General features: G+C 34.9%; 1 protein-coding gene and 1 long non-coding RNA gene across 3 annotated transcripts in view; both read right to left on the reverse strand.

Annotated features, from left to right (window-relative positions):
- LOC144422777 (uncharacterized) overlaps positions 1 to 13,304 on the reverse strand; it is a 124,100-nt gene that overhangs the window by 88,689 nt on the left and 22,107 nt on the right. The window lies entirely within an intron of this gene.
- Positions 450 to 8,330, reverse strand: LOC120344204 (uncharacterized). The gene is made up of 9 exons (XM_078112973.1): positions 6,520 to 8,330; positions 6,049 to 6,260; positions 4,897 to 5,000; positions 4,158 to 4,308; positions 3,770 to 3,911; positions 3,335 to 3,464; positions 2,962 to 3,111; positions 2,236 to 2,408; positions 450 to 1,676 (listed from the first exon to the last, which is right to left on the reverse strand). Exons 1-9 carry the CDS (start codon positions 6,643 to 6,645, stop codon positions 1,584 to 1,586), a joined length of 1,281 nt encoding a protein of 426 aa, XP_077969099.1. The 5' UTR covers positions 6,646 to 8,330; the 3' UTR covers positions 450 to 1,583.

Raw genomic sequence — 13,304 nt, forward strand, 5'->3', positions numbered from 1 at the left:
GATGCTGTTGGTGGTTCAGCTGCCAAAGCCATACTAACCAATGATAACAGTGTTCTAAAATTTCCGATCTTACAAATTTAATTAGACATTGAACCTTGGGTATCGCTGTCTGAAAACCCGCGACTCCCCCAGAAAAATTCCTGTTAATTTTTTTCTCAATTCTGTATGTCGCTGGACTATGAATAATTTAAAGCGAATACCATCGTAGGTGTGTGATCTATGATTGCAGGGTGATTTTGCGAGTATACGGGAAAATGTTACTTTGAGGCTTATTCTTTTCCCCGCATACAAAGCCCTCGGAAAACAAATTTTTATTCATTTAAATTAAAGGCTGCAGAAATCTGGAATAATGGAGCCAAGTAGTAGCGACTTTGATGCGAACGAAGAACATACTTCTCTCAAAGCGTATAATCCCCTTCAGAATTCTTTTGAAATATTACATAATCAGTTTTCATTTATTAGTTTTTATTAATTATTTTATCGCCCGTTCATCGAATTATGGAGTCTAAATAAACTATGAAAAAATTTGACGCATTATCATAAACATTTCTCGGCAATTCAAATGCGTGCGAACCAGAGTTTTCGTACTCAGATAAATTGGCGTAGTCCTGATAAAAGTGATAAGCTTAAAACTACACTATACCAAAAAAATAAGGCTTTGAAATACTCGCAGAAAAGATGCAACAGCAAGTTTGTCATTGATACAGAATTTGAATATCTACCACTCGCAACCACAATAAAAAATAAGACTTTTGACCAACTCATTGAAAAGTTCAGCAATCTCCGTTCTAGTCATTGCCCGAGAAAACCAGTGTTACAAAAAACGAAATCTTCGATTGATAAAAACTCTTAGACGCCACATTACTCAGGCGATCATGCAATACATCTCTTGGTTTTCTACTTTTCACTCCGAATATGTTAACACGCTCTACAATAAACCTTTCATATCATGACATTCGGCGACTACCGAGCCAGTAACCTCTTTTACAGAATGGCAAAGAATTCCAATGAACACATTTGCGAATTTGGCAAAGTTACCTGGTCAAAACACCTTTTTTAATAAAAAAGCACCAACTTGTGTATTTCTTTTTCAACCATCTTCCCAACAATATGTTTGGAAATTTTTCCCATTAAGCTCTCCATGGCAACAAAAAATCAAGAAAGGTTCACAAAAGGAAGGAAGGAAGAAAGGAGGGAAGTAACAATACCAGGAATCATTCCACAGACCTCAGAATACATACAGAAAGAAGATGCTGTACCCATGCATTGTTGCATGGCAAACTGTCATTCAACTTATATTTGGCATATTGGGAAAATGACCTCGTTTGAAGTTGGGAACTTTCCCAAAGGTGGAATATGAAATAATTGATCTTATTTAAGATTCCAAGCATAATGCTTAGATTCGCTTTTGTAAAGCATAAAGCATAGCCTGAAAACGATCCCATACAACACCAAATGTTGCAGACTACATTCAGCTTTCTATTCAGTAAACCACACCACTCTGACCACTGAATTCAGGAATCTAATAACCCTCACACAATCGATTCCGCGTTTGGATGTCTAGAGTGGAATCTCAACCAATATCACGTTTCACTTGTTGTAGAAACAATAAGTTTAGATTCATATTTCGCTTTTTTCTCTTTACGTTTCGCATCTCGATGTTTCTTTTTATAATCCTGAAACAACAACAATACTATATTAGGATAATCATACTCATAAAAGTAAAGAAGAAATCCTAGATGATAGGATTTAGGGTAATATTTATACAGAGAAAAGAAAGGAATCATATAGCCAACCAGTCTCTCCCTCTTACTACCAGTTCAGGCCGGGTGGGAAATTGGTTAATGGTTTCATTAATATGTATTGCGGAGATGGGGAAACCTTTATAAACAAGCTGCCACTAATGGCGGGAAGTTTAGGAATCCCGTTGAACATAATTATCCCAAACAAAAATTGCACCTGCAAACCCATGCCGATAATCCGCACTGAAATGACAAGCGATTTTAAATACGTAGGCAGAGATAGTGCTGGAAGTCAAGTCGAAAAGCAGTTACCTGGATTACACTCTGAGATGGCATAGATTCCAGCGATCTCACAATTGATCATCAAGTAGCGAGATTGGAAACTGCAAACTCGAACAAGTGAACAGCGGTACAGAGGAAACCTTGTTCCCTACAAATTCCAGGTTGAGCCAAATACCTTCCATTATTACAAAATGGTTAATTCATCATTTACCTTTATTAAAGTGTCTTTGACTTCCAACCACTCGTTCCGAACTTGTTCAAATGATTTATTCCAACAAAATAATTTGATTCCCTCCGTAATACGAGTATCAGAAGGTGACGTCATAAAGAATGTACTCGGATGTTGAAAATTTGATTTCAAATTTTCAGTTGATATATTAGAATCTGAAGTGAACACATAAAAAACTTAGTTATTCAAGTTGAGGAATGCTGGTACTGATGGGAAAGCTTACCATAATTAATTCAATTTAAATTACCATAATTTTTATAATTTATACAACTTAGACAATTAAATGAAACTATTGCACAGAGCCCAGCTAGCCTACAGAATGTCCACTGGGATTCCGCTCCATTAAGACGGTTGTAAACCACTGGTCTAACAAATCGGGCAGCCTATGCCAAAAGATGGTGTGACACTAAAGTAGTCAGGTGAAATATACAGTTCAATCATCAGTGATACCAACACCATATAAAATCCCCCTTCCTGTCAATTCAATTTATCTGGGATAACACCAACCCAACTCCATAATGACAGTGATTTTTTCAAATTGTGGATATTCACCTCAGAGTCGGGACTATCTTGCATTTTTCGGACAAACAAAAAATAGATTCCTTTATATATTTCAAAATGGAAAGTAATAAATAGGTAAAATTACAGAATACAAACTATTTGATCACAGAAATCCTGAAATCAATAGATCTGGTACATAAACCCAACCTTTTAATTCTTCGAAATTGTTTTCATTAATTTCATTCTCGTTATCATCATCTTCCATTTCCTCCTCAGTATCACTGCTATCATACCGAAATTTATTCATTAATGTTGGAACATTTTTCTTCATTGTTGAAGTCATACGAAAACGAGAATCTAAAACGATAAAGTATAAATCATATTTCATTGATAGAGAAGTCTAAGAACAACATATGTAGTCAGGTGTATCAAATGTGCTCATTTTTTATTCTATTTTCCATGTTATAAGTGAATTTATTTATACTTTTTCTTACTCATATTTACAATCATTGTAATGCTTCATATTGCTATACAATATGCATTGTGTAATATTGACAAAACTATTTTTCACATCACACACCTTCCACATCCATTTCTTCATATGGCTTATCATTATTTCCTTTTTCTTCAACATTGTCATTATTTCTTCCCAACATAGCAAGAAATGAAAATGGCTCAGTTTCCTGTTTAGCAGTTGTATCCACTTCTTTCTGTAGAACGAGAATATTGATAGATTGAACGAAAAACTAGACTTACAGCCAATACCAAAAGACGACAGGCTGCACCTTCTCTTTTGTGGTATTCAGAATACAAACAATTTTACTCTGCATTATTATAATAAAAAAAAACATCTAATAGTATGACAATTGACAATTAATATAACTTCATAATGTACATATTCTAAAATATTGCAACAAGGCTCAGCTTTTGCAAACTACGTAATATAATAGCAAAGTGAAATATAATACAAATGAGAAATGACCAATCTATTGATATTTCTCTATTGCTCACATACATGTTCTGACTTAGAGGCAAATGCATCTTTTAGAACAGTTGTAGACGTTTCATAGAACTTATTCGGATCAACTTCTGTAACAGGTACTGCTGGTTCTTCTCTTTTTTTCTTTTTCTTCTTTTTTGGTGGCGCGATCTCTTTCCTACAAGAGTGTACAAGAATTTAACAGTGTTGCTAGGGATGGCCATGGCAAAAGAAAAAGACAGAGCATATCTTAATTGAATGCGTCGATCTAATCTAATACAGTAAATCAATTATAAGAAGCAGCCTAAACAAATACTTGTAACTTTAGCAATGTTTGTGAAAACTTTTGATTGTATTTTGTTTTCTTAAAATTTGAGTCCCACCGCTGATTAAGAATTCCAGATTCTAAAAGTAGAATACTTACTTTTCAGGCTTGACCTCCAAATGTTCACCCTTGAATGGATCATATCTTCTTGAAGATACGTCAATAAATTTTTCAGATTTCTTTTTAGATTTGTCATCGGCAACATTGCGACCAATGACTTGATTTAACAACTTTAAGTTCTGTTGAACTTCTGAATAATTGAAAAAAAATCTTTTTGAAGGCGAGTAAAATATATTGACTGACCAAATTTTTTTTCATAGAATGAAGTATAAAGTAAAAATTCAGACCTGAGGAAATTCCAACAAGAAGTACCTGAAACGCCTTTAGTATAGAAATTTCAGTGATAATCAGAGGATTATAAAAAGACCCCGAGCAGATCAGTCAAAACTTCTTTGGAACTTTGGAATAGTTATGTTGAAAAATATATTCATTTTGGACAATCCTCCAGAGCAAAAAAGGAAATCACAACCTATATAGGAGTTTTCAACTTTTATAGTTTTCTAGGGTATTAACGCAATTCTTTGAATGCTATAAAATAACTGGAGAATGTCCAACTCAAATTCATTGCCAATAAACTGAAATTTCACATCAATTTAATGATCCACAACAAGTGATATTGCCTAAAGTGAGAGAAGAAAAAATTTGCTGGGAATATTGTCGCTGAGAATAGATTAGGAAATTCATCTCATTTTTGGCAACACATATAAAGAAAGAACACTGACAACAGCAATAACAGAAGGCTTTCAAATGATAAACTTTAACATGCTACAGGGCTTACCAGTATCCTTCTTGACAGAAAAAGCTATATCAATTCCTTCATCATTATCACTGTGTTCTTCAGCAAATCTTTTATCCAACTTAAACCTTTTATCATTACCATATCTAAAAATAAAAACTTTTCTTAAAGGAAATGAGTTGTATATAGACAATTTAATATGAATCACATGTATAACTGTATATATAAAATTAACTCAAATCTATTTCATACTGAAGACTGGAGAGAGTGAAATTGAAAAAGGTTTTGTTCAAATTACAGCTTCAAGCAAGTCAGTTAACCCGGGTGGTGCAATCGCACACTTCCTCAAGATAGTAGGGCGAAAGTATGTGTTATTCAAAAAACACGTTGAAAAAAATGTGGATGGAACGTAAATAAACAAATGCAAACATCCAAAATAAGGTGGACAAGATCAAATTGGACAAATATTTTTATTTTTAATCAGCTTCACGAACGCTTAAAAAATTGGCTACGCCCAACTGTTTGAGAGCCACTGTTGTATATCATCTATCTTATTTTCTTGGAAATAGATAGAGAGCTTCAATCCAGAACAGCAAAAATTGAAAAAGCCATTTTCTTTTTTGAGTTTTAAACTCCAATAACTTTTTATTCAAACAGAGCTTTTGCAATAGTGAATCCCAAAAAATTGGAATCCATATAACAGCGGTTCTCAACCGGGGGCCCTCGGCCCCCTAAGGGGGCCACAGAGGAGTTGGAGGGGGGCCACAAGGATGGGCTGAAATCTGAATTTACTTTTCATTTTAAAAGAAATCTCACAGTTTTTCCCAGTTTGCTGCTCAACAAGGTTATTTCGCAGGGTGTTTTCGCTCTCTTTTGTGCAAATTGTTTTAACATATTGGGATTTGGAATCTACCAATGAAAATAACCCTTTTAATACCTCTGGAATATTAAAGTGGGGGCCATGAGTGCTAAAAGCCTCCGAAAGTGGGCCACGAGTCATAAAAGGTTGAGAACCACTGCCATATAATGTGTTCCAATTGGCCTGGGTTCCATTTTTTGTGTCATCCCATATTATTGCTTCAAACTGTGATTAGATTCCAGTGCCTCTTTCTTTGAAATATATTCAATCAAACATTTTGAAATATCAGTATTTGTCTATTTGTTCTGAAGCCCGTAATTAAGATCAATATTTACCCAGATTGTAGCTCAAGTAATTTTTCTCCATGTTTTCCTTGAAATTGAGGTTTAATTTCTATTTCATTTTCTGATGAATCGCCATCAACAAAACCCAGAACATCATCAAAATTTCGTTTTTTTGGTTTTGATTTTTCTCCTTCAATCGTCGCACTATCACTGTCATCGGAGTCTGAAAACCTTATATGTGTGGATGATTTATTCTCGCCATCCTGTGAAACAAAAAAGAAAATATTTTGTTTTGTCTCTGTTTGGTAAAAAATGTTTGAATCGAGATTTGGCATAACACTGTAACAGGTAACATGCCTGCATACTGAAACGGTGAAAAATGAGACAAAGTTTCGAAAGGAGGGTTTAAAAAACAAAAAGCTGAAAAGCTGCCATCCTCTCCCGTGATTGAATGTGATAAAATAAAATAGATAATGTTACAGAATATGTGTGTAAAGAAGAAGAGACATCGTACAGTCTTACCAATGTAATAAGAGAATTCTTTATTTGCGATTTTTCAACTGCATTTCTTTCCACTTTTTGTCGTATAGCATTTAGCCTGATTTCATTGGCTCGTCTTCCGCGAGCAGCCCTTTCTTGCTCGGACATACCGTAGCTGGTAGCAACTTCTCAGTTCTGCAGTTGCGACAGTGGTAAACTACCACAGAACTATGTTTAGATAGATAGATAGTTTATTTCGAAAACTCCATAACAAACCTAAATTTAAAATGGAGAATTCTGGAGGGCAAGCAAAACCTACAAAAAAGTTTAAAACATGAAGTATCTCATGTGCCTGCCCACCAGCACGCACACAAAAACACAAGCGCAATTAAATGAGGCTTGGGCCAAACTTAAAAAACAAAATACACGATAGTAATAAACTTTCGTGCTGTTGTACTCTCTTTCAACAATTACGTTGATAATGACCAATACCTACAACCTCATGCAAAGATAATGTGGGGAGTGGAATGTAATAAATTTGCGACGATAGTCATACTCATGAAGCCATGAAAGCTTTAAGAAAAACCAAGCCATGAAAAATTACACTGATTGCTAGATTGGGCATTGCGGAAAAGGTGATAAGTGGTTTCATATACAAACAAACGCAAAACCATGGCGGCAAATTCGGTGTGCGGACACTCATAAAAGCAATTATTAGGAAAAACACTAATCACACGTGAGCAGGTCTGTAGCCTAATTGATACATTGACGTGGCCAACATTGTTAAAACAGTACCGGTATACACACAGAGAGAACAAATCAAAAATATGCCACTAAATGAATGTTTAAGAATGTTACACTGCAAACTATTTACACATATATAGTTGAATACTCAGTATTCAAGCGGAATTTCTAGAAATAGCAGTATATCATACTCTTTGTCACAAAATAAAATATCTGAATCAATCCCTGTTGTATTCATCTTTCGATTCTGTTATGATGTCCGTATGTTGCCTTTATGCTGCCATGTAATTTCATATTTCGGCCTTTACTTGTTGATATTCCTTAAGTGCTGGTTCATTGTTGTCAATCTAATCTTTCTGCGTGGTTCAAAAATGCGACCGCACCCGACGACTGCCAAACACAAACTTTAAATCCAATCTTTTATCCATAAACTTCTTTAATTCCGGCGGATGGGCCTTGATCATGTTGATATCACGAGATACAAATCTAATAGTAAATACCGAAACACACAGCGCGTAGCATTCTCAGTCCAACAGCATTGATTGATCTTTCATCTAATCTAACAGAGCAACAAAAACACGTCCGACCCAGACGGCAGTCAACAGATTGAATTGGCTTCTCGTAGTTTTCACTATTTCAAATCACAGTAGATGTCAGCCACACATTCGTAAGGAATTGCGAACGCCTAATGAACACATTCACAACTAAAACTAACTTCGTAAGTACAGAATTACGAGTGCAGCTGTATCTACAATTGAAATATTCAATACAATGTTCATGCGGATATTTTTCTCAACCTTTGACCCAGAAAAATTCACAACACCACGAGTTTTCGCCCTGCTTTGAGTCTGATATATAAAAGAACAGTATAAGTTTATTTCGATTCCATAATCAGCATAATACATGGTAAATGAATTGATAAAAACGAAACAAATAAAACCTATTATAGAATCAGGGGATGAAACAAATCCTCAAGTAAGGTCCAAAACTTACGGACGTACATGCAGAACAAGATCATGTTCAGGGAGTAAAAAATAATGAACTTCATTAAATCCGGCGAAATCAAGAATCTACCCCGGGATAAATATGTAAATCATATCCCATATGTTCACGCCTGTGTCAATTATAGTGACTAAAGTTATGTAATGTTAGTTTAACCATATAGGCCGCGAGCCGAGGCCATTTATCTTTCAGTTTCGTTGCGCACATAAGGTAACTACCTGAAAATGCTTTTAAAATGTTTCTTAGAAATTTAGTAACAAATATTGCCTTGTTCTCACTTCCAAAAGTTGCACGTTTTACAGAAAAGACGCTTTTACTACAATAAATATGTTTTACCATCTGTCCTATTTCTCTGCTTTTCCGGTATCATGCGCCAATGAACCCTGACTTCTGCATGACGTAACAATCAAATTAGTCATCTGTAGGTGGATCCCCAGTGGTCGGATGAATATCAGATGTACTACTGCTCGTGCGTTGAGTAGCCTTTCCATAGTTTTTTTCATTTATTATTAGTTCAGTTATTCTAAGGAGGTGTTGAAGAGTATAAGTAAGATATTAAACACTTGTATATCCTTACCATAAATAGCAATTTTAGTTGAGCACTAGCTCATAAGACGTTGTTAAATAGGTAAGGTGCGGTAACTCCAAGGAAGGCTAGACCTACAATAATATGTCACAAACAACGATATTTTCTGGCTTGCATGAAATGTTTATGATTAATTTAATGACTCTTCTTGACTATTCAGCAGACTTATACTACTATATAGGCCACAGCATATTTGGAAATAGAAATTAATGGCTGTTTCTGTAATGTACGGTCGTGTGAAAGAGAAGAAAATAATCAATTTTACTAATGTCGGTTGGTAAATCTAAATTCATAGAGTCGACAAGAACCTGGGAAGCAATGATAAGTTATGCCGGAATGAAAAAAAAAGTAGCATTGGAAACGATTGAGAGGTGAGAAATCAAGTTGTAGACAGACAGTTGATGTTTTAAAATATAGTCTATAGTCCATACTCATACTGTCATAGGGCCTTTCAGACTGTGATATATCAAAATTTAGTGTAGATATAGTCTAGTAATGGTATGCAAACACTGCTGGACTGTAGCCTACTACATGCAATCAGCATATATACGCTCATTGAGTACATCAGATAAAATGCATTATGTATTCAAGGTATTAGTTAGTATTTAGTGGTATTTTTACACTCATGCTGTTCCAAATATGATTTTCTTCCTCATTTTAGATACTGTACTACAAAAGAAAACGGCAATGTTCCACCTATCCGACCTAACGCAGGCTCTAATCCCTGCTGCTATCAGTGCTATAAAATGGTTTAAACAAGAAGTCTTGAAGCGTAAAGGTATATGAGAATCATAATAATGGAAACAGCTGTTCATAATGAAATACTTTAGCACTTTTTTGCAATTGGAACTGCCCATCAAACTCATGTTGAAGACTTCATTGAGGTTTTCAATTCATTTTTTTTTTCAACTAAGAAGATCTTTTGAGGTTAACGAGGCATTAATAAAAAACGCTGGGGAATTTGTTTGTTCACTGTATGAAGAGGATATGAAGGATGTAAATGATACCAGGGCACGTCTATTTAAAACTGGCAAACATAAGGATTATACTCTTTCACCCAACAATGATTCACTGAAGAAGCATGTGGCCCTCAAATCAGTTCTTGAGTTGGCAAACTGCAAGTGTAAGAAAAATAGTGTCAAAATAATTTATGCAATTGTGCCAAAATCAACTTAAATTGCACAGATTTTTGTTTTTGTATTGACTACAAAAATCACAGTACACTTATAGAGGAAAAGTCGATTTTCGAGATAGTGGATTTCGAAAACAATTCAGAAAAAAGTGAATTAGATATTGCAGTTGATTTCATAGATAGTATCATTTATTTGTTTTTGTTTTCGGACATTTGTTAGTGTCGTAGTCCTGTTTTTGAAAATAATATTGCCTTTGTTCAAATACATAACCACATAAACTAAAAAAAGACTAATTGTAATATTTCTGTTCACTATGTTATGTACATATTGTACATTCATTTAATTTTCTTGACTTTTCCGGTAAATTTCTAAGTGAGAAATAACTGATTTAATTGTGTTTTCGTGCTCACGATGTTAATTTGTGACTTCATTGCTTAAAAATAAATACGTTTGATAGCTTCTATAAAATTGATGTAGCTTTTTTTGCTTTTCTTGTTGTAAACTGCTTGTGGTTATTACCTAAAATTTATTTGCTTATGTGAATCAGCGTTGTTGGTGTCGCTGCTTTCGAGGTCACTCGCGACTCCTGTCACACAATTAAAGTATTTTTTGTTGTTGGTTACATGTATGCAATATTTTTCATAATCTACCTAATAAATGATGATTGACTGAGGAAGTCCGATTTTGGTCAGGCAAAACATTACAAGAATACATTTGTGTCAGTGTGCTGTAGGGCTCTCGAATTGCATAGTTCTGATGTGTTGTAAACTTATGGTTATTGAATTTCCGGGATCCTCTTATATTCAATTTCGCATCAGGATTGTAGAACAAGCTGTAATGCGTTCAGTATGTTCATTTTCACATAAAACTGAAGAATTTATTTAGTTACCAGATGTGCGCTACGAAACTTATTTTCTGGGCGTTTTCAAGGCTTCGTCTCACGGCCCATATCCGTGGTAAGGATCTACAAGTGTTTAATAACTTACTTATACATTTTTCAACAACGTCTTAGCATAACTTAACTAATAATAACTAAACAGGGCTATGGAAAGGCTGCCCAACTCAACGCAAGGTCGAGCAGTAATAACTAATATTCATCCGCTCGCTAACAGCTGATTCGATTCAATTGTTACGTCATGCAGAAGTCATTGTTCATTGCCGAAAATGTAGAGAATATAGGACAGATCGCAGCACATATTTCTTGTAGTAAAAGCGTCTTTTCCGTAAAACGTGCAACTTTTGGAAGTGGGAACAAGGCAATATTTGTTACTAAATTTTTAAGGAACATTTTAAAATCATTTTCAGGTAGTTACCTGATGTGCGCTACAAAACTCACTTTCTAGGCGTTTTTCAGGGCCTCGGCTCGCGGCCTAATAGTAGTATATATTTACGGTTTAACCGTAGTAGTATACATTTACGGTCTAACCAGAGCAACGACTGAACCAGAGCCATTATAATATATTATATATAATGGCTCTGGTTTAACATCGTCGCCACAAACAGTATTCGAAAAATGGTTTGTAATACCGTCTTGGCAATACGCTCCCCCAACCAATGACATTAAACCGACTAATGACTATACAATATAGACCGGTATGAGTGAAATGTTAGGTGAACTTGTTAACACTTTGATTCAATAAGCAAATAAAAGTGAATGCGTAATAGTATGTTACAATGAGCAGCAATCAACAATGAGTATATATCCTCACTGATTAAAAAAATCTAACTGGAGGTGCATGAACTATTTGAAACCATAACGGGTAAGTAAATATGTAATTTCGGCAAATGGGCAACTACGTACCGTACTGAATTAATAACTTCGTAGTATTTGACAAAGGCTGGCTTTCCCACATGTACTTAACAGTGCGATGCCCGGGTGTGATATACAACAATAGTATTCACCTTACCTTTTACCGATTTCTTTTTACCCCAACTTTCAAAAATATCATTAAAATCGACAACAACTGTCAAAGCAGGCACGAACACCATTCGTGCTACGCCTTGAAAGCAGCACACATCCGCTCGTTTTCGTCTCGTCAAGTATGTGCATTGGAGCGTGCTATCGAATACGATCTTCGGACAAAAATGCCGGAGTTGCGCATCATGTTGTTTAATGTCATTGCCCCAACCAAGAAAAATAATGCAAGCATACAAAACAGTCAACACGATTCAAAATCATGCAATACTTTTGAAAGCAATTTATAATGCGAAAGCACTTAACAATCAATATGATAAGAACAGGGAAACAAATTACTGCTAGACATTTTTTTGCTCTAATTAATATAATCTGCTCTAATTAAAAAGCCGCAAAACGTGTCGCAGATTGCTACAGAAAAAAGACGCCTCCGTTCCAGCTTTCCGTTGTTATTCAACACACGTTCAATTCAACAATCGGTGAAATTATGAAAGATAGTGGAATTTGATAGCATTTAGTAAGTTAGTAATCTAGTAAGTTTTCTTCTGTTTCCATACTTTGAATGGGGGATATAACAAAACAGGAGCACATGATTAAAGACGCTGTAGCAATAGACACAATATTAATATTATAATATATATATATATATGAAACAAATCACCAAACTAAAAAAATCAGTCTATGGGAGTTGGCGTACCGGATTGACTAGTCAAATGTCAGCAATATATTAGGTTAACTAAATAAGTGTATAGGCTACTGTGGACCGTTCAAAAATTTAAATTATTTTTTAAATGGGGCGAGGTTGCTCCTTCAGTTCTCCAGTGAGTGACCAAACTCAGCTTCTTTGAAAGCCCGCTGTGAAATCTCTGATAAAAACGAGTAAAATTTTATCTGTACATTTTAATGTTTGATTGAAACGAAAAATCGGATATTACAAAATGTGGTAAACAATTCTAACTTAAAGTTAGATGAAACCTGATGGTGAGCAGAAGAGATTGTTAGCCCCAAAATCAAAACCCAAAAGCCAAACGTGACGACGCGAGATTTGAGTTAGGTGTCGTTATATTTCCATAGCTCCTCACCATATAAAGATTGAAAAACATAGTGCCAAATTCCAAATTTGTGAAATTTTACTGGTATGGGAACGTGTTTATTATACCAAACAGAGTCACATTCACGAAGTATATATCTGTATATACCAGCAAGGAAAATTGTCAAGGACTATAATATATATGTTCTAGAAAAAACGATAGTATGCAATGTCGCTTTTTTATCAATGAATGAGTTTTCTCTTTGTTTATATGGTACGTCGCATGATGTGAGAACACCGACTTACTAATCTTAATTTAATTTAAAACTTAATCTCAATCTTTGGTTTATCATCCCGATGATGCCCCCTGCTTCTAGTTTTTGGCGTCGCTTATGTGAATAATAAAAAGACAGTCGA

The sequence above is a fragment of the Styela clava genome, chromosome 5, assembly GCF_964204865.1.
Source record: "Styela clava chromosome 5, kaStyClav1.hap1.2, whole genome shotgun sequence".
In the NCBI taxonomy this organism is placed as follows: Eukaryota; Metazoa; Chordata; class Ascidiacea; order Stolidobranchia; family Styelidae; genus Styela; species Styela clava.

What these genes read in the sequence shown, in the direction of transcription:
- LOC120344204 (XM_078112973.1), bottom strand. Translation starts at nt 6,645, where the DNA reads ATGTCCGAGCAAGAAAGGGCTGCTCGCGGAAGACGAGCCAATGAAATC. An exon ending in TTGGAGGTCAAGCCTGAAAA is followed by an intron (nt 3,912 to 4,157) that starts GTAAGTATTCTA and finishes ACACTCTTGTAG; the next exon opens with GAAAGAGATCGCGCCACCAA. An exon ending in TCAAAGACACTTTAATAAAG is followed by an intron (nt 1,677 to 2,235) that starts GTAAATGATGAA and finishes TTGTTGTTTCAG; the next exon opens with GATTATAAAAAGAAACATCG.